Source organism: Cyanistes caeruleus, chromosome 8 (assembly GCF_971803275.1).
Source record: "Cyanistes caeruleus chromosome 8, bCyaCae1.hap1.1, whole genome shotgun sequence".
In the NCBI taxonomy this organism is placed as follows: Eukaryota; Metazoa; Chordata; class Aves; order Passeriformes; family Paridae; genus Cyanistes; species Cyanistes caeruleus.
In genome coordinates, this window is record NC_141708.1 from 9,826,391 (window position 1) to 9,854,304 (window position 27,914).

At 37.5% G+C, this 27,914-nt stretch overlaps 1 protein-coding gene across 1 annotated transcript; it reads right to left on the reverse strand.

Moving 5' to 3' along the window:
• Window positions 1–77: 77 nt before the first annotated feature.
• On the reverse strand, window positions 78–27,914 carry SMC3 (structural maintenance of chromosomes 3). Its single transcript, XM_023929840.2, has 29 exons — window positions 27,704–27,914; window positions 23,816–23,891; window positions 22,631–22,669; window positions 21,756–21,823; window positions 21,319–21,390; window positions 21,054–21,133; window positions 20,425–20,503; window positions 18,946–19,063; window positions 18,206–18,381; window positions 17,502–17,582; window positions 17,074–17,238; window positions 16,795–16,916; window positions 16,239–16,452; window positions 14,524–14,627; window positions 14,207–14,306; window positions 13,590–13,750; window positions 11,476–11,617; window positions 11,022–11,172; window positions 9,866–10,018; window positions 8,820–8,971; window positions 8,451–8,609; window positions 7,658–7,765; window positions 7,142–7,250; window positions 6,399–6,646; window positions 6,065–6,277; window positions 5,207–5,398; window positions 4,867–5,044; window positions 4,218–4,324; window positions 78–3,906 (listed from the first exon to the last, which is right to left on the reverse strand). The coding sequence occupies exons 1-29, from the start codon at window positions 27,716–27,718 to the stop codon at window positions 3,835–3,837; spliced, it is 3,654 nt and encodes a 1,217-aa protein (XP_023785608.1). The 5' UTR covers window positions 27,719–27,914; the 3' UTR covers window positions 78–3,834.

Sequence of the window (27,914 nt, forward strand, 5' to 3'; positions counted from 1 at the left end):
AAGAGAACAAGGATCTCATTCACTAGAGTTATTAGTAATTTCTCATAGAGGAACCAGAATCATGTACCTTTGTGATATTTTTTTCAATTTTCTACTTTACTTGACCAATGTTTATTTTTACATAAATTGATTTATACATTTTTCTAGATTGGCAAAATTCTATTCAATAAGAACATTTTAGCAAATTATTAAATTTTTAAAGGCTTTTTATAAATTTCTAAAGCAAAAAACTGTGAATTATTTCCATTTATTTACATTCACATTTGTGTAAAATTATCTATAACCAGCATTTCTCCATTTGTTCAGGATATTCATAACAACTGTAAGAGTCTCTAGAACTCCAAAAAATCTCACAGAAAAGCTTTGATTTAACCCTCAACTTTAGCAATAAAGCAAACTTCCATTTTGCATTTAGTCCAGTTTGGCTCCATCTCCTGCTCAAAGTTACAAACTACATACTGTAACATTTAGATAAGCTTAAAAATATGAACCTCAAAGGTGTTAATCTTACAAAGTACTTGAAGAATGTTTGCTAGAGATGAAAACTATCCTAAGATATTAGAAGTGATCAGTGACTCAGATGTTAAGCTTTGCATATCGATAATTAAGAAAGAGAACAACTGAACACCTATATTGGTGAAACCAGTGGCACTCCAGATATCTTCAGTTTCTGGGATGTCCAACATTTTGAAGCAAGTGTGTAGTTTCACTGAATTCTGCCTTAAAAATTACAGGTGGAAAAAACGGAGACTGAAGAAACTCATGGATGCAGTTAACTCTCAACAAACCTTATTTTTAAAACTCTAGGAAGAATTTAAAGCACTAACATAATGAAAAGGCAGTTTGTAAATTCTGATGTTGTATGGAGCAGTTATGAACCATCACAAAGAGAACACAAGACCATCCACCTTGGAAATACTACTCCTATCACTGCATTCCATAGCAATCTGAAGCAAACAGCAAGGAAAACTTCTCTGCTACTCCTGATCTTAACAGGCTAAGGAAAAAAAAACTCCTTTAGGTTATGAGTATTCATACTTTTTTTCATAACAATACTTTCATCTTCATATAAGGACCTTCCCTGAAAAAATTCGGCAACAAATGAGGTTCTCCTTTTCCTACTTTCATCCAGTTCTCCCCCATGCAATTCATTTTTCAAGACGGTTGGTATATATTTTGCTACATAATCTGCCTAACTTCATCCCTGTTTGAGGCCCTCTTTTAATTCTAACCATAGCTTCTAATTTAGCAACCCCAGCTCACTGCAGGGCATTCACAGCACTTCAGAGGCTGTACTTTGACATCTGAAAGAGTGCTGTTATTTCAGCCTTTCCCATTCCAGTCCCATGTGTACCAATGTTACTGCAACACACTCAGTACACCAGATGAAACAACTGGTGCCGTTATGTTTTTTTATACTGGCTATACAACAGAGAGGCAGCACAGCATTAGGAAGGAGCATGTGTGAAGGAGTATGCTCACAGGGCAACAGAGTGTCAACTTAGAAAGTAGCCTCTCTAAAAATGCCTTTTCAAGGACAGAATAAAGTTCAGCATCAATTAAAACAAAAAACTATCACCCCCCTCCAAACTTACCTTGAAGAGAGATTCTGAAAATCCTGAGAAATCTCCCAACTTTTATGCAAGTAGTTCTAAACTTTATTCTTTGGCAGATAAGAAACTGAATGATAGCTAAAGTTCTGCTTACTCTTCCTCTGCGCTGTTTCCAAGTGTTCAGCTGTTCAGTGTCCACCAGATTTCTGGCTACCCATTTTCCTATTGTGCTTGCTAACCCAACTTAATGTTACACTCAACCCAGAGATTTCCTAATACAGCTGAAGTTGTTCAAGTTATTCAGCTGTATTTAGGCTTCACTATGCTGAGCATCGTAGGAAAAAAATCACCAAACCAAAACCCCTGGCTCTAATCTACTTCTACTTTAATGAGACGATGTGATAGAATTCATGATCAGTCTTTAGACGGATTTAGTATGACACTTCTGAATAAGCACAGTAATTAGCTTCATGGCCTGTGAACTACTTCTCTCTTCCAAAATTCAAAATAACAACTGTCATGCTGATATCCTAGCACTAGCAAGCCTAATGAGTTAGCCAAGAGCAGAGCCTGCTACTACCACAGCAAGTGATGTATCTGGTGGTCATGGATTACAAACACCTCAAGTGTGTCCTTACACACACTGGACCAAATGCCACCAAATCAGTAACCTGAGGTGTTAACCTGTGGCCGCATTCTTTGGGTCCTTCTCTGAACTCACGGGCTTCACCTGTAATTCAGGAACACTCTGGTCTGCAGCAGCCACCCTAAGTGCACATTAAGAGCTCTGTACGAAGACAAATTTCAAATTCTTCAAGGTTCTCAAACATAGTCTATTCCCACGCTAGAAAGTTTGAGGGCATTTGTAACACTTTGTTTCACATTTTGTACTTCTCTCTTCACTCAGAGAAGTCTTTTCTGCAGCTAGTGAGTTCCTGGAATTACAGAAAGCTTTAGGTCACAATATCCTTCTCATCCTAGCTTAAGACTTACTGCAGGTAGTCATTTCCCACATGTCTATCACTACCTGGGGAAGTTGCTCCTTATCAGCTTCAGTACTCTCCTCTCACCCTGCCTTGTGATGCATGGATAAGCACTTCTGAGCCCAGCCATCAGTTGATGCTCTTCTTTACCACACTTCCTGAAGTTCTCAGTGGGGAGCAAGGGTGTGTGCAGATCAAAACCTATCAGGTTATTCTTCTGCTTTGTTGAGCATGCCCTACACAGAATAAATGCAACATACAAATCCACTGTTTCTCACTGTATTACTGGAAGTCACATAGGTATTCTTTAAGGTTATTATGTTTTTATAAATGTACTATTTTAACACAAATGGTTTCTCTTTTTACAACTGCTTTGCTACCTATGAAATCTGTGATTTATGGTAAATCCTTAATGTGTTCCAGAAGAACCCATCAAACTATACCATATCCCATTGCCAAAACCCTGGGCAGCAGGAAAAGATTTCACTGACTGGGGACTATCACTTGGCTCAAGTTGTGCTGAAGTTAGTCTGAAAGACTGAAGAGATGTAATGGAGGAGTTGTTACACAGAACAATGTGCAGGAAAAAGAAGGGGATGTGATTTGTTTTGACGCAGTTCTAGGGTCTTCTCAGACTTCTCAGGATTGTCTGATACTTGCCTTTTTTCAGTTCAATAACCAGAACAATAAGCATTTGGACAAACATAGAACTGCAGCAGTTCTCTTCTGGCACTGGCAATGTGCAGAAGAGGGAAAAAAGAATAGTGGTTTGGGAGAATTGCTTTGTCTCATATTCAGAAATATGCCACTCCAATATGACTCAAGTGTTTACTCCATCTCAGTGGATTCCTCTTTAAAAAGACAATATAACCCAAAAACTTAATATATACAAGTTACAGCCATAAAACCAACCATTTTAATTGAAGCCATTAAAAAAAAAGCATGTGAGGCAATATAAATGATAAAACTATACTTAAGAAGAAATAGCTAGCACTTTCTAAAAAGCTTTAAAACAGCAACAAACACTTTACAAAAGATTTGAAGGAGGAGAATAAAATTTCCAAACTACAGGTATTGTATAAAGGTAACATTAACAATTATCTTATAAAATACAGCAACAGAGACAAAATGGATACTCAAGCTCATTTGAAACTAAGTCTTCTGGGGTCTTGGTTAAAATGTGTGTTCAAAAACTATTTTAAACAAGGACTAAATACTTCATATTTCAAATGTACAGGTCCCTGGCATAAACATAGCACTATACACATCTTCCAAATAAGCAGTAATTACAAGATCCTTTAACCATGTGTGGTGTCATCTTCTACAAAGTCTTTGGCCATTTCTGCTGTGATCACATCAATATGACTGACCTGGTGGAACAAAGAAGCACTCAGTTATTACAGTACCTCCTGCAGAATAAGGCAGACATTTCTGAAGGCTTCAGGACACAGCAACAAGTCTATGATTGATTTATAACTCCACTGAAAGAATGTGACACAGGACTTCTGAAGATATTATAAATTCTCTTTCAAGAAAAAGGTAACTTTTTATAGAAGACTGTGATATAACTAGAAATTTATCAGCTGAAGTGAGTCTGATTCACTCTGAACTCTTGCTAAGTCTCAAATGCACAACTTATTTTAATTGCCGTGTTTGACAAGAAGCCTATCATACTACTTACCTTGTTTCTGAATTTTACACCATAGAACTTGTCAGCTGATTCAAGCAGTTCTGGCCTGAAAGTTGTTGTAATAAACTGAGCATGTTCAGCTAGTTCCATAATCATATCTAAAAAAGAAGACAAAAATTCTTTATTAATGTAATATTTTCAATAAAGTGAGAGGAACAAGAACAGTGAACTCTACACCTTATTCAAAATGAGGTTTTGGTTAACAAAGCAAAAACCCCACAAATCAAGAAAGTATCTATACTGGTTTTATTTCCTACATAATACATATATATATATATATATATATATTCTCATTATTCCAGCATGAACTCTGACAAGTCCAGACACTCAGCAAACATAGTATGGTACTAAACTTCTAAGATGAAAAACAGCGTAAGTGCTTTTCTGTTAATTTTTAAAATCAAACTAGACTTCAAAACAGGATTGTTTTTCAACACACTTAAGTGCAGTAAGGAGACTCCTTAGAAGCAGTAATAGAATAGAGTTTTTACATAAAAACAAGTTCCTGAAAACTTCCCCAAATACATACTGGGCTTCTCAAAAATGTGCTTTAGGATTAAAAGCTTTCTTCTTAAACGTCAGGGATGAGAAAAACTATTACCTTCAACCACAATGAAGACTATAAAAGGCAGACAAGTACCTGACACAGCTTTTCTGTGCTGGGCATCCAAGGCTTGGTCGATTTCATCAAACAAGTAAAACGGAGCTGGATCACATTTCTGGATGGCAAATATTAGGGCCAGGGCCACTAAAGATTTCTGTCCACCTGAAAGTTGCTGCATTTCTCTCATTTCACCCTGCTTCCCTGTGAATGATACCTAAGAAAATAATGCAACAGCAAGGTTATGTCAAAACACTAAACCATAGCATCAGTTGCTATTCAACAAACAGGATCAACCAAGTGCTGCCTTTTAAACATATAGTTAAAAGACAACCTAAACATACATTCAAAAGACTAAAAACCAAATATTTTTCTTTACCCTTATGCCAACTCCAGTGAACTGATCTACAGATGGAACACTGCTCTGAGATCCAGATCCCCTTTCACTCTCGGTGCTGCCTTCACCTTCATCCTGGGACTGACTGCCCTCCACATCTCCTTTCTTCATCACTAATGTGGCCTTGCCACCAGGTACTAACTTTTGGAATACTTCACTGAAATTTTTTGACACCTGAAAAAGAAACAGTCAATAAACCTACTCATTTTTACAGAGTGAAATCAAATGCAAACAACTGTTTTTGCATGAACACAAAAAGTATCTGCTTCAAAGAAGAGATCCAGGTTCTTAAGCAGAAGCAAGAAATGTATGCTGTACAAAGCTTGGCTTCAAAGAAGAACCAAAACAATTGTTTTTGTAGTATGAGCAAAATTTTCAAAATTTTTTTCCAAGAAAATTAAAACATAGAACTGTAGCAAAAATAAAATTTATTTAGTAACATTCAGTTGAGCAAAAAAACTTTAAAGAGAACAATTCACACATTTTGAAGTTAAGATTATTTGTTAACATTAGAATTACTTCCACTAAATCTGGAGAAGGGATTTGGTGCAGTTTTTTCACAGTTCCCAGCAAGGGTTGCACATAGTACATAGCTCACTTGACAGGAGTATTTAAGAAGTTTAAAGCAAAGCTAGAGCTGCATTGGAGTTGGGCACATATTGAACATGGTAGCCTTATTTATTTTTCAGTAACTAAAAAGCCAACAAGCCTCAAGTTACATGACACTGCCTTCTATTAGTATAATTTATTTAGTAACCTCTTCTCATATTGCGGCTACACCATGGGACAACTTCATTGATTTGAGCACCAGAGTCTTTACAATTGTTCCCATTTTGTTACCTGTTTGAAAGTCAGCTGAATAGCCTCGTATTTCCTGAGCTCCAGGACATTCATCAGCTCCATGATGGATTTGTAGCCCCTGTCCAGTTCCTCTTGTCTTTTTATCAATTTTTCCTTCTGCTCTGAGAAATTCACAAACTGATCTAAAGCTTTTTTATTAACGTGACTGTATTTCTTCAGCTCAGTATTGCACTGCTCCAGCTTGCGGAATAACTGTAAACGGAAAACATTAACACATCAAAGCGACTTGCAATTCGAGCCACATTTGACACTCAAGGTGCAGGTGACACTAATGTTTCAGGTCGTAAAACATGAACCCAAGTACACTATTTACCTGCTTTAAACTTAAAGTCTGATACTTTTCAAAAGCCTCCTGTGGAAGTGAACCCAACTCTCGTATTTTCTTCATGCATTCCTCTTTCTTCTTGAGAAGCATGCCTTGCCTGTTTGTCATTTTTTCAAGTTCTTTTGTATCATGGTTAATGGCATCCATATGCTCCTTTTCCATGTTCTTCCAGCGTTCCATACTCTTCTGAAGTTCTTTAATTCCTGCTTCTGTTTTGTCAATAGAGTTATCCAGATCTACAATATTGAGCAAGAGTACAAAACCCAAAGCTGTAAGTTTTACATGCCTACATAAGATCAGAAATTATCCAATGAAGTATTTATGAAACCAAAAGATTGACTAAAGATCTACTAGGGAAGGTTAAATTTCAGGCAAAAGGCTGACAATCCCTCTCTTTTCTTCTCTGTGAGTGTACAGCTCAAGAAAATCCCAAACAAATGTACTACAGTCATATTGTTTAAGTCTAGATAGAAAAGCAAAGGAAGTTTCAAGCCATACAGATGTGCTATTGACAGCAACTGAGTTTTAAATGGGTTAGACAAAATTCAGAAACAATGGTACATGATCTTGCTTGTAAGGACAGTTGCCTCACAAGTACTACACCCTCAAGAAGAAAGCCAATTACCACCAACACAAGTTAATTACATTATGGTCTATTTCTAAATCAAATATGGTATGCGTGAACTTTCAAAACGTGGAGAATTTTCTTTCCAAAGCATGATGTTACCAACCATCTGACCGTGCCAGTGTATCCTTCACTCGTTTGTTGATAGCCTCAAGTTCTGATGTTGTGGCAGTAAGAACTGTGCCACCTTCTGTTTCTCGAAGCTCATTCAGTTCCTATGGGATAAATAAATGCCACTGAGTTTCAGCATGAATGGGAACATAAGCCAGACAAACAAGCTATCTTCTCCTACTCTACACATAACTTCATATAATTACATATAACTATTATATACATATACTAGTCAATATTTTCATAAAGTTCTAGAGAATAGTTACATTTTCAAAAATATCTGTCATTATGATAGTCCTGTTGATACGCAGGCCATGTATACACAGTTGTTTTGGTCAAAACTTACTGTGCTGAAATTCAAATGAACATTTAACTCAGTTTATATATACAGGGAAGCAAATCCCACCACAGATAATGCAAGGTAATGAATGAGTATTTATGATTTAATATGTTAGTCCTATAAATAAACCAAATCCAGAATGCAAAAGTACATTTAAAAAAAAATCCTTACTTGTTCCACTTGGTCTAAGCGTTTTCTCAGATTCTCATTGAGATATGTTTCAACTCTTGTGATAATGCCTTCTAATTTAATCCTCTCATTCAAAAGCTGTCTGTTTTCCTGAAGAAAGTAGAAAAGTATATTAGTTGCCTTACTTCACTAGAACTAGTTTTCCCTTGGTATAAAAAAGAAAACTAATACAACAACAACAATAACAACAAGAAATAAACCCTCTTCACACAATTCTGTGTATTAAAATATCACAATTCTCTGGACTGTTCCTCTAATTTTAACTGACAGAAAAAACAAAAGGTGTCTAGTGCAAAACTAGACAGATCAGTGAGATTGTTAATCTCTATTTGTATCTGAACCCAAATCTTAAACTAGAAATGCTTTAGAGAGTATATTTAAGAAGCAGTATTTTTCCAGCAACATGTGTATCAACCAACAGCTTAGTTTTGTCTCACCTATCATGCACTTAAAGCAATTGTCTTCCTTTCTAATACTGTGCATTCTCCCTTCAGTATGTATTGTTGGAAAGTCAATAGCAAGAGCAAAAAAATTTGATGATTCCAACACAGATAGCCTTAATTCTCACACAATCAACTGGCAAAATTCACCCAGTGTTTGAATAAAATTTGCAAATACACTTTGCAAATGAGAGAACTTTAAACACACCAACCTACTACTGATGAAGCACTAATTTAATGACACTACATCCATAAGTGACTCTTCATACAAAAGGACAAAATTTATTGCTAAGAAAAGTATCACATTTAATGGCAAGATATTTTAATTTCCTTACCTGTTGTAGTTGTCGAATTTCATCATTTAGAGCATCCACACGTTTCTGATCTTCAAGACTGAGCTGAGACAACAAATCTGTCCCCAGTTCTGCTTTTAATGATTCTCTAGTTGATTCCATAGCATGTAAACTTGCCTCTAGGCTCTGCAAGCTACGTTGCTGTGGGACAGATATTAGAGAGAATCACTCCTCAAAGCAATCTGTAGATTTATATACATTTAACCTGTTCATATCATCATATTTCTGTGACATGTCTCTAGTCATCTCTTCATATTTCATTTTAACCAGAAAGGAATTAAAGTTTTTCACTAACATTAATGGAACAATTAAAATAAACTAAGTAACAGCTTTCAATATCCCCATACCAACCTTAGGCATAAATGTCTTTTCAGACTGCTGCCTTTTCTCCTTCAGCATTTTCATCTCTGACAAAATACTGTCTCGAGAGGCTTTGAACTTTCTCTGCTGTGTTTCAATTTGCTGCATTTGGTTCATTAGCTGGTCAATCTCATTATTAATCCATACTGTGGGCTAAGGAAAATTCTGTCCTTGTTTTAAAAACCATTTTATTCCTACTACTACCTTCATTTTTTCTATCTGACATATTCATCTTTCATCAAAATAGAAAATAAGCCAAAACTCCACCAAATCATAATACTGACAGAGGAAAAATCAAGAATCATCAACAAAAGTAACTTGAGCAGCTTATCAACTTATCAAGTAACTTATCAATACCAGGAACTAAGCCAAATGAAGCTTTCCTTGCTTCTTTCACAACATGACATTCAGAAGAACACAGGATTACATTTAAAAATGCAGGTCTTACAAAATACAGAACAGATGTCTCTAATGCACTGATGCAAGGCAAAAGCAAAGGAGTTCAGTTTGAAGGACAGAATGACGTGGGTGATGTAGAAGAAAAATGTATAAACCTCCCTTACCCCTAAATTGTAGATACTGGAGCTCAAAAGGACACTGTGCAAAAAGACTGGAAACACCAAACTGTCAAGCAACTCAGAGCTTATTACAACACAATGCTCTCCCACCTCCTCCCCACAGCCTAAGTGGACTGTGTAACACATCAATTCAGGACATGAGTACTAAAAATATAGCCTGAATCAGGAGAAGCAGTGAAGATTATCACAGATAACAAGAATATCTGGTTATGACAGTTACCACGACAGACTCTAAAAGGAATAGAAAGCCTCATAATTTAGGGTTTAACCTTCCCTCCAAGGTTTAAAGATCAATATCAAATACAGTAACACAGAGAACCAGGCTGCACACAAAACAGTCAAAAGAAATGCTACAGATAATATGTAACAAGTCCGTCTCCCGTTTTCCATCTCCTACTGTAACCACAAACCAAAAGCTTTGTCATCACACAACCTTCCCCATTAACAACAAAAGGATATTTTCAATGTTTCTACGTAAGTTTTCATTGAGCTTTGCTTCGAGTTCACCAAGTTCTTCTTCTGCTTTTCTAACATCTTTTTGCAATTCAAGCCGAGACTTCCTGGTGTCATAATAACCTCCAGTCAAAGCACCCCGATGGCTGACTTGATCACCTAAGAGCACAACAGAATGAGATATCAACTGCACACTACATTCTTGCCATAAGGTCCAGCACAGTTTCTACAGCACAACTTAGCAGGTTAACCAGAACATTTTGACTAAGCTACCAAAGCACTGAATGTATCAGCAATCATGTATGTTTACAGTAATTAAGGAAATGTTTATTTCTGTATTCAATTTAAGTGCTATTCCCTTTCTCAAGATCATCATCAGACTGCTAAGATCTCCTTCAAGCACTGTCTTACTTTTGTTTGTTTTTAATCAACTTCTAAAATCACACAGCTTGAAGGAAAAAAATTCTTATATTAAGGAAAAAATGCAAATGCCTAGCACTACCAGTTTGAAAAAAAAAATCTGAAGTCTTCTATGAGGAAATAAAGAGATGAAGTAGCTAGCAGCATCTGTGGCTTGTAGAGTATACTGATACTGAAAAATTAGTAATTTCCTCCTGAGACACCCTTAGGAATATTTTCTGATTGACTTTAAGACACAAAAAGACTAATCCTGCAGGGAATCTACCCTCTTTAAAACAGGCAATTAACAAGAGATATAGATTATTTCAGAGAACGTAAGATGTAAACATATCTGCTGCACAGAAGAATTCACATTGCCTTTTTAAGGAAATAAGACCATTGATTCACACCCTGAACACTGGTTTGAGCTTGGGGAAAACACCATAAATACTCCAGGAAAACAAACGCCTGTTAAATTGGATAAAAAACCTGTGTGAATGCAAACCTAATGTGCTTTGTAATTCTCAGGATGGAGATACATTGCTACTAACATTTAGATCACAAGAAAATTCCATACCTTGTCATGAAATCCTGTATTTTTAAGTACTTAACCAAGTGCAACCTTGTACATGCATCTCAGTAAAGTATACTATTATTTTAATAATCTTATTTCAACAGCACTGAACAGATCATGTTTAATGAGCCCCATGTTCCCAGGAAACCTATTTTTACAATAAATAACTTATAAAATTGCAGTATTTACCTTCCAGAGTGATACAATCCATTGTGAAAGCTCTGGCCAGCTGGGTAGACACTTCCATGCTACGACAAATTAAAGTCTTCCCAAAAACATGTTTGAAAGCTTTATCAAATCTTGGATTGTATCTCAGTTTACTGATCATAGGAATAGCATCCTGAAGTGATAGAATTACAATTCAGCAATTAAAATAATTCTTGACTATCAGGTTACAATAAAACTCTAATTATTAGTATTGCCTTTTTATTTGTAAAGTGCAATTAATAAAGAACAGATACCTTGTAGGAAAGTGCTTTACTATAACATAGTTTTTTTTATGTTCAGAAGTATACATTAGAAGTAGTATTTAACCGCAGACAAACAGAAAAGCAAGTGGTGGGCAATAAGCAATGTACACAGTTCAAAAATGAGGCTTAGTACTTATGAAGCAGAGGTAGGTTCAAAAGTAATTCTAACTCACATTAGTCTCAGGATAAGCAGTGTCTCTAACATCCAGCTTGTTTAGAGGAAGGAAAGTAACTTCTCCAGGAAGGTTCATTTTGTTAAATTCCATTAGGATCTTTGTACTGACCTCATCAGAATCCACAATGTGATAAAACAACCTGTTTAACAAGCCAAACAAGCAGGCAAAACGTTACCATGCTAAAAAGTCGAACATATTTGTATACAGACAGTAATTCATGCACATACCATTAAATACCACGTCACTATAAAGCTGCATTACATTTCCAATTCCATGCCTTTGAAAAGGCAAGTGGATACGTTTTCACTTTGGTTAAAATACAATTATCCAACAACTTTACATTCTACCATCCAGCCAGGAGCAGCTCAATATGTGTACAGTGCCACTGTGTCCACACCCCTGTCCTTCCTTTCCATTACACAACATTCAGCCCCCTGTTTCTACATGGATGTCCAGACTTTGCCTCTGCTGCCTCTTTACACCACACACAAAGACCACAACCACCCTCCTCCCTGTGCACCATGAGGACTGGCACCAGAAGGACTGAAACAAGTGATTTTTCCTTTGCAAGTTGAACTATAGCTTGCTTGTTACAGCTTTTTCCAAACTATGGGGATTCAGAGAGAACTGCATAGTGCTTCAGAGACACCCTTGTTCACACTTACACAAGTTTCAGAAGAGACTACATTTCCAATCGTAATAGCATCAACATTTCCATGTGACACTTTGCAAGATCATGTCACTTCTGTCCTCTTTCCTGCTCTTATGCTACTATCTACACTTCATTAGAACAGTAACTTTTATGACTACTTGTTGGAATCCAAAGTAAAAGCCTCTCTGAGCTCCTCAGAGAGAGAAAATAATTAAAATATATTAAACCATAGATAGGGAGTAAAAGTGTAAGTTTTAGTTCTAAGTAAGTAAAAAATATAGCTTAAGTGCCCTACGAGTCTGTGTTAGCTAGTGAAAAGTCTTATTACCCAGTTTAAACTTCAGTGATAATACCCTTCACAGATTCAACTTAGATCTAGACATAATGAAACTATAGTTTGCATTCTTAGGTAAGAACAGATAGGATTATTCACGTAAACAGATAATACCTTATATGTAAAATTTAGGTAAAAAGAACATTTCTTTCACATGTTAGAATTAAGTTCAGACTGGTGTAGAAAGTATTGTTTTAGAAGGGTGTTTTTAGCTGATTGGATGATTTATGAATTTAATCCCATGTACTGGGGGTGAAAAAAACACATCCGAACAGGAACAGCAGCACCATCATCATCACCAACTGCTTTTGTGGCCCAGGACAACAGAACTCCACACCTTATACCAGAGAGCTGCTGCTCTAAACTCGGGACTTTATGCCACAAGCTTTTAGCAAACTCTCTGAACTCTTTGCCTTTGAGACTGATGCTTTTATACAATAAATACCTTTCTAGCAACCATAAACTGCTCGTATCTCTTTGAGACCTAGAAATATTTCTGTAATCCCCGTTGAAGCTGCAAGAATTACTCAAGAGCTGGAACAGGGACTGATCACACCAAAAGATTATTTTAGTTAATTTGAAGTTAGATATTACAGCAAGTGGTGGATTGCCCAACAGACACTACCTTCTAGAAAACATTATACACAGACTCATTAACACTCAACATCTTTTCAGACAATTTTTAAACAGCAGTTTTTGACAATTTAGAGAATATTTTCAACCACAAGATTTTCTAGTGCAAGTGAAATAATTCTTACGATTACTGAAACATCAGCCTTTCTTACTGTTGAATTCTCCACACTGGAAGGTGCTGTCCATTTTATTCAATATAATTCAGTCTCACCACCAATCCCCCTGGCAAGTGACAGGCGGGTGGGTCTGAGGCCTTTTTTGTTATTTTTTTCTTTCTGGTTTTGTTTTAGGTTCTTTTAGACAAAGTCAGGAGCAGCTAGGATTAATATTTAAATAGGCAGAAATCTTCGTTCCTTCACAAAGGAACAGTTTGATCATGCTATATAGAAGGCACTTTGACAAAAAAAGCAAGATATTAAGTTCAAAAGAATAGAATTACAGTAGCAGTCTGCAACAACTTATGACACTGCACTAAATAGCACATAACATTACCTGTTCCCTGCAGTGACTTCAACACAGGTGTAGAATGCTGGTTCACATTCGAAGTTATTCATCACAATTCCATGATAGCCATTTAGAACATGCTGGTTTATGCCTTTTCGACGGAAGTGCTCCAAAACTTTGTTTATGCTGTCTATACCATTCAAAATGGCCTGTTAAGATACAGCTAATTACTGTACTGCAGTTAAAATGTGCGGGCATAACATTCATTCTAGCTTTAACTTTGTGACAGGTGTAACATTCCTTTTTGCCAAATTCCTGTTAACTAACCTACAGCTCTAAGAGAAGATAGCTAAATAAGAGTCCATCACTGTTCAGTTTTATACGTGTTTTATTTTTCATCAAAAAGGGATCAGAGGAAATTTTAAAAATATTCCATTTCTGCCTAGTCTCCTCACATCCACTACCTTGAGCTTACAAAACTCATTTTCAAGTAGTTCTAGAGCTATAAATATTTGAAAAATTCAGCCCAGAATATGATTTGTCCATCTTAATTATGACAGAAAGACCATAATTTAAAAAATAATTATCACATCCTTCAGATAAAACTGACTTGTCCTTTAAGAATGAGATTTCACAAGGAATTATCAAGAGTGACATTATCTTACCTTTCCTGTTGCTGCTCTGAGAAGCTGCTGTTTCTTTTCTAGATCCTCCCTCTTTGCAGCAAGAGCTTGTTGTTCTGCATTTTCTTCTCTCCATAGGTAACTACAGAACAAAACCCAATGAAATTTTGTAAGTGTGAATGCAATCTGAAGGTTTTATCATTATTTTCTTAAAGACTGTGAATCTAATAGGAAGGCAAAGTGCAGAAGTTCATACATGGCCATATTTAAAAAACATACCTACATGCCATGTTAACAACTACACAGTTGGGGTCCTTCACATTAAGTGAGATTGAGACATATTTCAATTAATTACTAACTTTCTTTCACTCTGTAGTTCATCCTTTTTATTTTTCACTTCATAGTATTTTCTGTCCAATTCTTCAACACGAGCCTTCACTTCATTAAGATCCTGGTCCAGTTTCTAATACAAAGAAAAGAATGGTATGAAACTACAGCTCTCTATATTAAAAAAAAAAAAAAAAATCTTTATTTATTCTTTATACTGAACTACTAAAAATCCAGAAAATTCCTACAAACATTTTAACCACCTTAACAACAAACTAAAAAGCACTAAGAATAAAGACAGCATTGTAAAGAAGCAGTAACAAGGTGTAGGTGCCATACAGATGGCAAGGCAGGCAATGTTCAACTGCGCCTCTGGGCATTAAAGTGAAACGGATCCCTGTAAGTCACAGTAAGAACTGGAATCAAAACAGTAACTAACATACATATAACTTCTGTGTAATCATGCACTGAAATGACATTTGTGGTAAGTACAACTAATCTTGTGTACCACATCAACCTACTATTAGTCAAAAGCCTAAGCCTGCTCTCCAGCAGTACTAGACTTTCAAGACAGCTGCTGTCAACAGTGTGCTGTTTAAGCCAATGCACAGACACCCCCCCTTTGCTCACTTAACACCTGCCATTTTCAAAGCAGTTCAGGGCTAGCACTCGATAGTGTTTACATATTTATATGTGTACAAGTTCTAAAAACACAGACAGCTCATTCCAAACTAACCTTGCAAGCTCTCAATCACATTCACCCAAGACGCCTTCTCTTTGAACAACAAAAACTATACAACTCTTCACCTAAGCATAAATCAACCTTCCTTGAGGAGGAAAAGGAAACCAAGACATGCTTATAGAAAGGAACCAAAATCCACAACAAATTTAACCCCTTCAGTTCTACAGAATTACCACTGAGCAATGTAGTACAATTGCAGTCAGCCAGTGGTAAATGCTACTTTCTTAATTCACTAACTCAGAGAATCACAACTTTGCTAATGTGGGTCCCAATCAAGCAGTATTTTAGCAGAACACCATCATCTTTGTACAACTACACTCTCACATAATGTCAGACTGAACCTCACTTTAAGTAGATATATTACACGAAGACCAAAAAGAGCATCAGTACTGGCACTATATGTACTCTCAATGTAAAGCAGGGTTTTCATGGCTGGAGCTCCTATAAGGAGTGCTATCTTTGGATTATTTTGCTGTATTTGCACTGTAAGAGCTGTTTCTGAATGGAAAATAAAATCTAAGTTATGCAGGTAACAGATTCATCTTCTAATATGCCTAGGGATGTAACTTCTAAGCAGCTGCAACCATGGTACAAGGATGCAGTGCTGGCTGCTTCAGTCAAAAAGACCCTGCTGCTTGGGAAAAATGAGCAAAGTGAAAACAACCAACACAGACTTCTTTCTGTAAGAATGTAGCAAACTGTTTTCTATGATATGGCTATGTTTGACATAGACAAGATCAAGGCAGACAGAAACCTCTGCCTGATAACTCAGGCCAAACACATTGGGGAAAGTACCAGAAGGCAAAGCAAACATATAGACCAAAGACAGTGAAATGCTAAAGGAGTTTAAAGTTTATCTGCAGATGTTTCCAATAAGCATTTTTCAAAGACTACATCCAAAAAGTAAGTCACATCTTCCATATAAATAGGCATTGAAGTCTGACTGTCCAAGATTGAGTATTTAACCCTTCTCTCAAAAAGACTGACAATAAGCTGAAAACTTACACTGTACTGTTCCAAGTTTTTCTCCTTGTTTGCCTCTGTATCCTCTAAATCCTTGTGTATAGCTGCAATCTGCCGCTTCTTGTCATTGATGGCTTGATCTAAAGACTTCAATTCTTTCTTTATCCACTTATCCCTTTCCTCTTTGGAAGTAAACTGGCTCCCTCGACCTTGCTTTGCATAAAGATCTGTTCTTTCTTGTGTAGCCTGTGCAAGTCTGTTTTGAGAAGAGAAAGATATGCTGTATTATAAAGAAATCTTGAATTTATTAAGAAAAAGCATTACGAATTACTGTTAGAATTTTCAAGAAGTGCCAAAGGAGGCTCTAAAATTCAAGCACCAAATTAGTAACGAAAAGGATCATGTCATAACAAACAAAAATCATCCACGAGAAGTGGTGAAGCTTAGAAAATAATTTTGCCAAATACTGTTCCCATCCCAACAATATAGCAGGCTCTTTACAGACCATCTCCAAGTGCATGTAGCTACCCCACTGTGAAGCAACAAGTACAAGTTTTTGTTAACTGCATTGATAAAATTTACATAGAATGCCACAGACCTAGCAATTCCCCTCTCTTCTTTTTCTTTTACGCTGTTAAATTTTGGCTCTGTTTCTGCCAATTCTTTCTGCTTCTCCTCGATTTTCTCAAGCAGTTTTTGCCTCTCTTTAAGCAATCTTTTCTGAAAGTCAAACAAAGCAGTATTTGAAGTTAGTATTTAAACTAATCTAACAAACCTGAGAAAATTGTGACAGACTCCAGTCTAAAACCAAAATGTCAGTGTACATGAACACTTCCTCGTGCCAATGACATTTAAAGACTTCACTGGTGTGACGTACCCTTTGCTCACTGTTGCCAGCTAATTCATCCTGTAGATCTTTAGCCTTCAGCTCTAATTTAGTCCTCTGCTTAATCTGCTCCTGTCTTTCAGCACTAAGTTGCTCTTTCTCCTCTTTCATTGCAGAAATCTTTGTCTTCAGTTCTCGAACTTGCCGTTCTATTTCCTACACAAATTTAAGTATGCAGTATCTTAAACACTGAACGAACATTTCACTATTTGTCAAAACTCAGACGATCATTATTCTGTAGATCACAATACAGTAGATGTGTGAAAAACCCCAAGTTTCCAAACAGGATGAAAGCACGCAACAGAATTTAATATAGATACCACCAGTCCTCATCCTCTCCCTCCCCACCTCCTCCAAAAAATCCCCAAAACCACAAAGCAAAACACACCTCTGGAGAGCCCCTTTAAAAGTATTTTTACCTCCATTTTATCTCTAGCATCTTGCTGTGCATCTCTCAGCTGCCTCGATTTTTCACCACTTGTCTCTCGTTTAGCAGAAAGCTGTATGGAAATATCACCAATAGCTTAAGTAGCCAGGCTCTGCTTTAGTAGTGGTTCCAAAAAGAAAGTAATTTATTTAGTGAAGAACAGTGATGCTGAGGAGTACATACAGTGCAGGTGGTTCAGTGTATATCTGTAGATTGCTGCAGATTAAGCTCTGGGTGGTGGAAGCCACAGGCAAGAGAACTAATGTCCCTTTGCATAACAAAGGGTACCTGTGGCACTCAGAGACACAGCAGGAACCCCCACACTTCTGCTGTGATGGGATAAAAACTCAGTTTCCTTTGCTGAGGTCCCTCCTTGGAGGCACCAGCTTGAGCTCTTCCTTTGTTATTTAGTTATTGTACCAATACTAAATTATTTTAAGGATCAAGACATCTGAGACTGAGGCTATGAGAAACCAGGATTGACTGTGAGTGTGGTGCAGGGAGTCAAGTACCTGCACTGGAAAGGGGTTTCAGTCCTAGCCCAGGTGGTGCGGTTCTGACTGACAGAATGGCTCCTGGATGGCTGGACAGGAAAGTTTCTTTAACACTGTCAGGATTCTATTAAGGGTCACAAGGAGATGGTAGCAAAAACAAACCAACAGCTCATTACATTTTGTACTAGCCAAGATATTTTACCTCATCAAGCTTAGCTCGGGTTTCATTAAGTTCCTGATTATAAATGGTGTATTCTAATGCTCTCCTCATTTTATCCCATTTCTGGTACTGTGCCAGCTCTTCTTTCTCTTCCTCTAAAGTATGCAGTCGCTCCTCAATGTATTTCAACAACTCGTTGATCTTCTCTCGTTTGCCCTCTTTAGAAAACATGACAAGATTGAAATTCAGTTAAACACTGCTATATAATTCCCCATCTTTACAGCCACTGAATCTACTTCAGTGATTCACAATTTGTCGACATACATGTAAAATGTATGAAATATAAGAACACTCCATGTCCAGAAGTTCTCCGAAAAAAACATCCCAACAGCAGAACTGTTGATACTTATGATGTAAGGCAACACAGGCATGTACTCTCTTGGCTCACACACAGATACTTAATACAGACTGTACAACATGAACTTTAGTGTTTGCACAGCAGTAGGGATCTAGATTTCTGGATCATTGCCAGCTGACATCATTCATATGTTTTGAACAGTAAATTTATCTGTGTTAGCTGAACTAAAAGGTTTTATTACTAAAAGCACACAGAAAACTTTATTAAACTTTTTGAGATATTGGAAATCCAAGGAAGAAAGATGACAAGCTCTCCATTGTTTAACATAACACAAATAACATTGTCTCGCTTTACTGAAAAAGCCTGAAGTTTTAGAGTTACTTGAATTACTGTGATATAAAGCATTAATTTCTTAAAGTTTTACCTGTTTCTTTCATTAGTGAAATACTCTCCTCTTTACGTTCATCGTACACTCTGGTACCAGCTACTTCTCTCAGCAACTTCAGTCTTTGAGAGTCAGGAGCAGTGGCCATCTGGTTGATCTGAAAATTCAAGATCTATGATTTCAATAACTTGCTCTGGATATATGGCTAACCACAACAGAGCAAAGATTCCACTCTTTTGCTCTGCCTGCTTGCCTGAGAATTTTGGCAGGAAGATTCAGATATATAGCATGCACCACACTGCTTTTCTTTTGAGAGAACTTACTTCAGGACAGCAAGTATTCTGCTTACAATGAAGTTTGTTGCTTTTCAAATGTTACCATTTGTTGCTAAAATTCAGGATACCAGTATTATGTACCCTGAAAAAATCATAAACCACTCAAAATTATGTTTAGAGAAACTCAAGCTTGGGCTTTTAAATCCTGGTTCTAAATCAAATAGATTAAATGCCTCCATAAAACCACACTAAAATGCAGGGGTTGTAAATCTTAGAATAATTCACATCATGAAGCACTCATTAATATGACATTAAATCAGTCAAACAATTACACCCAACATAAAACTCACTTCCTTTCAATAGAATTTCAGTGGCTACATGCTTTTCTAAGAAGGTAACTGTTTCTAATTTGTCTTCTATTAAAACCAGCATGTGTATTTTGGCTGTTAAGTAGCATGCACCAATCCCCACTATGAATGACTTCCCAGCCCAAGCTGTTTCTTTCAAATACACACATTCAACTGTATAGGAAAATTTATCCTGATAAACATCTGGCAGTCTGTACTATGGGTTAGCATTCCTGACATCAAATGCTCCTCAAGTCTTCTCCTCCTGCATTCCTATCCAAGTATGCCTTCCAGTCACCTTCGGAGGTGACAGTTCCCAGTCTTCTTGATGATCCAGCCATTACAAGTAGTATGTGCTTTGTCTGCCTGCAGCTGTGTGTGTCCTTAGAAAGCTGTAGAAAGCTTCTTGGGTCTTGAAGACCAGTTAAGACAGCCCATAATGCCATGAGCCCTTTTCCTAATGTGTGTTCACTTTTGGTACTTCTGCATTTTCCATTCATTCTCCATTGACAGTATTTTCAACCTCTTAAAATTCTCTACTATTACTTTGCTGCCTCACCTATAGGCCCAGAAATCTTTGAATTTACACTGAAATAGTCACAGGAATCAAGTTTGCTTTGTATTTAAATATATGGAAAAAAACCTGATTGTAAAGATTACCATGATAAAAACCTTCTGCTAAATATCAACCTTTATAGACAATTTTTTTTCTTAAAATCAACAACCTACTAAAACAGTAATACCTGCAAAGAAGCATCTACATACAAGAACTATTGCAAACTGAGGTAGATTTAGGCTCTGGTTTACTTCTGAAATAATTGAACTAAGTTTGGCATCCAGGAAACATGATACCCTTGCGACAGTGATTCCTTCTACTTTGTGAAAGAGAATCTTACCTTCCCCTGTTTGACAATATAGTAGGGATTACTGCGAGAAAATCCAGCACTTTCAAGAAGATTCATGACATCATTTTTCCTGAAATGTTATTATGAATTCATTAAAAACTTAACAGTAAAAGTGAGAGCTGTAAAAATGCAGTAAAGTATCTCAGCTATACACCACATAATATAATCACTGTGTGCAATGTATGCTCTGTTTGAACAAGCTTCTTTATTTGAAAATGGCTAATTCTAAAATGAAATGAGAGAACAGAAATGGAAAATATAGAATTGGAAAGAGATTAAGAAATAAGCCTCATGAAGCACAGAGGAGGAAAATACAGGCAAACATATCACAAGGAAGGATATAAAACCACTGAGAGTTTGGTAACTCCTCTATTTCAAAAAAAACTTCAAACAAATACTATGCAAGCAGCTAGAAACCACATCAATGGATGGATTAAACTGCAAATTCAAAGTCTGCTGTCTATTGCACAAGGACTGATGTTCCAGCTGTCAAACTATTGACACTCAGTATTACACAACAGAAATAAAATGTCATGTATGGGATGCAAGTGTTGGGCTTGCTTACAGAGTTTTACAGAAATACTACTGTTCTCATTCAGATAAGGAAAAGAAGTACCTACGTCACCATTTTCTTGTCTAAGAAATATTGGTCCTTCTTGGCTCCAATGACTCTGCGAAGCGAGACTTCTTCTTTATCAATCTTCAGAAAACAAAACACAGTAAATACACATATCTACTGCAAGCAGCTGTAACTAACCCAGAAAGTTTATGGCACATTTTACCAGAAATGACTCAAAAGCAGGTACCTTCTGAAGCCTTCCATAAGACTGAAATCACTTGAGTCTGAAATTATAAGCTATGTCCAAAGCAGTTCACTGAACTTACCGGTAACCTGTTGTCGGAATTGTCAAATATAATCTCCACAAATGCTGAAATAACACGAGGACCTGTACCTTCCTAAAAGAAAACATGTTTTGGTTAGGCAGCTGCCACCTTAGAAAACATTTTGAACTCATTCTCCTCCTCTATTCCCTGACCCCACTTACCCTTTCCTTTCAAGGACTAGAGATGCAAGAGCATCTACATAAGATCCAGCACACATATTTTTATTTCGGATAATCTTGGCTATAAATTCACTGGTGTGCATTATTAACATAATGTACTACTGTGTAATAAATTCCCTTTTGACAATGGAAACAAAGAAAGTTACATTCAAAATAATTGGCTTAAAATATCCACAGCCCAGCAATTTATCATTTTTGTTGGACCATTCAAATGCATTAGCTTATTCTTTAGTTTTGTTACTATACACCTTCACTTACATGCAACAAAGCCAGTCTTTGCTCTGGGCGAAGATGACTAAACTCATCACTGAGGACAAACTGAATTGCTGTAATAAAATAGCAAAGAAACAGAAAATTTATTGTTTCCTTCAGGGAGATATGAAACAGTTTCATTAACTGAAAACACACTGGTTTACTGTTGTAATACAAACGTGCTGTTGCTAAAATCTTACAGTATTTCTTCATTAAAAACCTTAATCTGGTGGTTCTTTATCACTCAACCTGCTGTACACAGCAGGATTTATCTGAAGAAGTCATTGTTGCCAGATTACTGGTTCACTGCATAATCATTAACAATGCTGAACAATTAGGGATTCATGAGCTTCCCTCTATATATACAGCACACAGACTAGGCTAAAAATATTGCTAGAATTCTTAGCATTAGACAATTTTTAAACACAACTGTCACAAAGCCTACTAACACCTTTAATTAGCAACTTTGCTCCTCCAATAATGCTCCCACCCCACAAAATCCCCCTCCTAACCTTGTAATAAAAGGATGTCTAAGCTCTGTCAAACTGCTATTTAGTAGAATTTAGCCACTGCGGACATCAAAAACAACTGCAAATATCAGAAATATCTTTCACGGAGGACAACTTTGAGAATTGAGTTTCCTCCTGTAAATATTTTTGCTAGCTGAAAGTTTTAGAAGGTCCTTAGAAAGAGAAGCTCAATTCTAGGGAAAAACCTGGACTAAGTATTAAACAAGTGCATTGAGATCTGCCTTTCATCAGTGTCAAGTAATTTCCAATCTGCCACTCCTTATTGAGAAGGATCATTTGTGAAACCAAGTTCTAGCAAAAACAATGCTGGTATTTTCAGCATCCCTCAGCTAATAAGAAATCAATGCTTACCATAAAAAAAGTTGCTTTTTCCAGATCCATTTCTTCCCACTGAAAATTAAAACACAAAGTATGATATAAGTTACAGTTGACATAGGTTAACAGTGCAATGTACCTTAAATGCTACACAAAAATACTAACGACCAGAACCCAAATATAACATAGCCAAATGAAATCTCAAGGGAATTAGGTGAACTTGGTAGATGGGTCACTTAGTCACTGAGTACAAGACAGTAGCCCTTTGCCCACTCAAACACATTGCCTTGACTTCCACACTTCAAAACTATTTCACAATGAGACTAATACTTCAAACAATCCAATTTATTGTCATCTTTTTGGATCTTACACAGACATTCTGATGGATAACAACAGTAAACCAAAGTCAAATTCTGCTACTTGGGATTACTATGAAGTTTTATAAAAAAAGCAAAAAATTCTCAGTGAAAGAGAATTTTTTAGTGTATTTCCTGTGGAAATAACATTACTAAGCAAGACATCTATTCATGTCATATGCATGGGTTTTTTCCTAGAGTTAAATCTTGGCTGCTAAAATTTTATGCCCAAAATTCACTGTTTGCTATTGGGTCAGCAATCTCAAAAGTTGCTGCACAAACACTAGAATTAATGCAAACAAAAAGCAGGGTCAGGTACCCATAGGCAGAAATAAAAGAAGTATGAGAATGGTGGACAAAAACATGCTATTAAAATAGGAATTATTAATGAAACTGCACTTTTGACAGTCTACAGTCCAGAAATTCCTTCCTTTAAAACTGAAAGAAAGACGATCTTCTTTCTCTGCAGGAGTTTGTAATTGCTGGCATTCTTATTTATAAAAATGATGACACATGCACAGACAAAAAAAAACAAATTCTCTGCTGCTGTTCCCGCAAGGAACACCCTTTAAAGGAGGTCTGGCTGATACAGAGATGTGCACCTAGGAAGGAGTTCATGAACCTCACTCAGTTTCTGAAGACTCAGCTCCTGTCCCAACAAAATAGAGCCTTAATAGTTGTCTGCTGTAAGTGGAACACACCCTGTGGTACATTACAGACAACTATACGGAAGTTTCTAAAATATCAAATATAATCATCAAATATAACCAGAATATTAAAAACTATAAAGGAGACTACCATGAATATCATCTGAAATAAAAGTGCAATCTTTAACTAGTGATTAAAGGCAAGTATCAGGACTTACCAATGACATTGTGTTTGGAGCTGAATGGGTCCACAATGGTTTGGTCCCTGTAGCTTCGAAAGCCCTGAATGATTACCTGGTGAGAACAGGGAGTTATTTTAACAAAGTTCTTTCTGTTCTTGAACAGATTTTCTAGTATAAGGTTTGACAGAATATTAAATCAATTATAATTTAATTTGCCTGCCCCTCCTGCACATAACTCACACACTCAACTTTCCAGCTCAAGATCAGAAGCTTGCATCAAACTTGCCCCCCACCTAAGCATCAATTTAGGGACAGATTTCTCCCCTAGCAAGAGATGCTGTGCAGGCCAAAGCATGGCAAGCAAGAGACTTCCAAGAGGCTTTTTGTAACAAACTAGACAAAAACATGTATTTGCCTAAAGTATCATATACAGGAAAGAAAACTCAGTATAACAAGCACTTATATTTAATTTTTATCATGCAATCTACTTACAGCATGAGAATTTTATTAGCAAATTCTCCAAGCGGTGCAATTGCAGGCTGCAAAAACTGTACTAGACTGTCTATTACCCATGCACTAGTCTCATTTTACTGTTCAATCTAAACAGAAACATAAAAAGCAAGCTTTTCACAGCCTAACAAGACAAATAAAAATGTACACAAATAATTTCAAGAGTTATGCAGCAAACAGTCATCTGGAAGCAGTACATCAAACTTCAACTATTTCATTTCAGCAGCATTTTGAGGTTTGACAGGCCTAGCAATACAAAACATACAGAGTTACAATACTCTAAAACTTCATCTCTGCACAGCAACAAAACTGATCCAACTTCTAGCACCAAGCAACCTGTTCCATACATCAAAGCTGTGCTGAAAGCACAGCAGCTTTGCTCTGCTCAGTATGACACCAGAAAGAGCAGCCACCTGAAGGTCTGCAGATCTTTCAGCAAGAATACTTGAAACAGGACTACAGTTACCATTTAATAGCTCTGTTCTTTGCCAAGCTCTTCCCCAACAGAAACAGGATACAGTTAAGAGTGGCAGTTTTTCACTATGATAGCTACAATAAACTAAAAATTACCTCTTAAGAAGACACAAAACCAGCTTGCAAGGTACTTCTCAATATTATTACTGCTGAAGATTAAGATACGAAATTACTCATTTTTTGTTTATAAGGTCTACGGTCCCATTATCTTTGTCTATTTCTCTGAACATGTCATTCCTTCTCTCACACCTTCAAGTGCTAAAGTAGTCCATATTCCAGAAAATGAGCATAATACTTTTTATTCAAGAAGCACATACAAAACTTCAGCAAAAAGCCTAGAAGTAGTACTGCAGACGTTTAAGCAAGTCTTTCCTCACTATTACAAAAGCCTCTATTAAGTGTACACCCCAGCACTTCAAGAAACAACTGCCGAATTGCATTCATATTCTGTCACACGCTGGTAGCATTAAACAGTGAGGAAAAAAATCCTGCCCAAAAAAAGTACTGAAGAAAATACTGGGAGAAGAAAACGCCGCTATTTATTCATGTCAAGTGTGATCTTCAGTCTTTCTCCTGTTATGTGACAGGCCACTATTAAGTACTGTTGTGGAAAACTCCTCTTATCACCTGTTTGTACTAATGGATGAATTCCATCTCACTAATATTGAATGAAAATGCTGTGTCAGACAGCAAATCAAACTCTGGAATTTATAAAAATCAAAATTAAATAAAACTTTAAGGCATTAACTAACTTTTAGTCAGAATTCAAGAAAGCCCTTCTCTTCCCAGGCACTATGGCTTTCTTGCCAAATTCTCTTTGCAAAATTATTTCATTACTGGAATCTGAAGCTAAGAATACAGGTAGGCAGCAAATTACTAATCCTTGGCCATCAAACATCAGATTGAAGCAGAGGCTATTTTGGAAAAGGAATAGTGTTCCAATACAGCTTCCTTCAATACTCTGCCTACCTAAATCTCTTCTGAACTACAATTGCCTGTGCTCCTTCTCCTTAAGTTAGACAGTTTTCTTTAACCACCTGCACCGTATTCAGATCGACTGCACGGGAAGCAATCAAGGATTACAGAATTTAATAAACCAAACTACAGAAAGCAAGTTTAAGACAATGTATGGACTGAAGACTACCCAGGCACTGTGAACACAAACACCTGACCTCCCCTAAAAAAAACCAGACTGCCTCATCTGCCAGATGGAGACTTTTGCAGCAAGCTCAGTACCAGCAGCTTTCAAAGGAAAAGCAGGAACAGAATATCTTACTCAGGGCTTGCCACTTACTCTAGGCCACAGCAGCTATGTTCATTCACTTTGATTTAACATATTTAATAAAAAATATTTTTTAAAACCCGAACATTTTGAGACAGTGCTACTTCCAAACTCACTGCATTTCAAGGGGAAGGAGAGAAACTAAAGAAGTTGGTCTCTACTACTTTTCATTTTTTCACATAATACATAAAGAACATCGGAATTGGAATAATTAATTTACTTGATTCTCGTAAGAACCTGAAAGTCTCTACAAAATGATAAAACCAACCAATTATTATTTCTTGAATATTGCTATAGAAGCACAAACTTTTACCACCCACACACAGGCATCACGGGAGTGTGATACAGGCAGGCTCTGAATGCCATCATCTTCTCCCCAGAGCTTTTCTCTAGATGGTTTATCACTTCATCCATCCTACATACTCTGAAATCTCATGACTTCTTCATTGCCTTGTATTGACTCAGATTAAGACTTAAACATTCTTAATATTCAAACTCCAGGAATAACTTTTGGAAAGCAACAAAATAGGGGATACTGATGGAATCAAATCCATTCTCGTTCTTTTAATTCTCACATCCACACATTGTTACACTTTCTCCTATAGCTCCTGTAATAGTATTGATTACTGACGAGCCAAATTTCCTTCTTTTTGTTTTCTTCAAAATGAACCGTTTCCCCTGTTCTGAGTTAATTTGGACTTATTCCATGTATCTCCACTACTGTTTGCTTTAGAGCAATTCAAATCTGGAGAACAAAAACTCTTATTCAAAGTCTTTAAAGCAATGTGCCCACCTATTATGATTAAGAGTGATTTACAAAAGCACGATGAAAAGGCTTTTGAAACACTGCCCAGTCAGCCAAACAGTAGATGAAAACCTGTTATCTATGTAGAACACGCACTTTCAAAGTTAATAAAGTATTCTTCTTAAGAAAGACACCCGCAGGGTGTCAGAAAGGTCAATTTTGAGTCCACCAGAAAATGAGAATCCTGGTAGGCTTTGTATGAACACACATATGCAGCAACACGAAAGCAGTAATAAATAACTGCTGCTAAAGCAGCTGCAGGGAAACTGCAGAAGTAATATGATGACCTCAAGAACTGTTTGAAAAAGGTGAACACCAGGATCTTTTTAACTGAGCACCAGCCGAAGAGGGGGGCCTAAGACAGCACCCCAAAGCAGAGACCCCACAACTTGAACAGCTGAAAGATGCCTCTGACAGCTGAACAGAGCCCTTTGTTTGGGAACGAGCCTTCCGCGGCCGGGACACCGGGGCTGGCGTACAAAGGAGTCCAGCGAAAGTCTCGGGTCCATGCAAGAGAGCCCCCAGCGTCACTTCACACCTGCAATGAATGAAAGGGGAGCAGAGGAGAGCGCCGCCAGCCCAGCCGGCGGTAGGACCTGACCCGTGGCCGGGCCGGGGGCGGCCCCCTCAGCCCAGACCTCGATCCGCTCCTCGGGACAGGAAAGATTGAAGCAAAGGCCTCCGAGCCCGCCGCAAAGCCCGCAGACCGCCTGCTGCGGGCCGGGCAGACGGGAAAGTTAGAAGTGCAGAGCCCCGAGCCCCCAGCTCCGCGGCGGGGCGGGCTGCGCCAAACCCCTCGGCCAGGCCCAGGCCGCACCACACACTGCGGGCGGCGCGAATCCCGCCGGCTCACCTGCTTGATGTACATGTTTGCCGAGGATGGGGTAGGCCCGCCACGCTGTCGTTCAGCCCGCTCTCGCCGTTTCTTTCCGGTCCGAGCGACCGGCTTGACCGCGGGTCTCCGCCGCCGCTTCCCGCCCCCTCAGCCGCCCCCCGCTTCCCGCACAGGGCCCGCTTACCCCTCACGCAAACAAAATGGCGGCGGATCCTCCCTATCCTGTCCT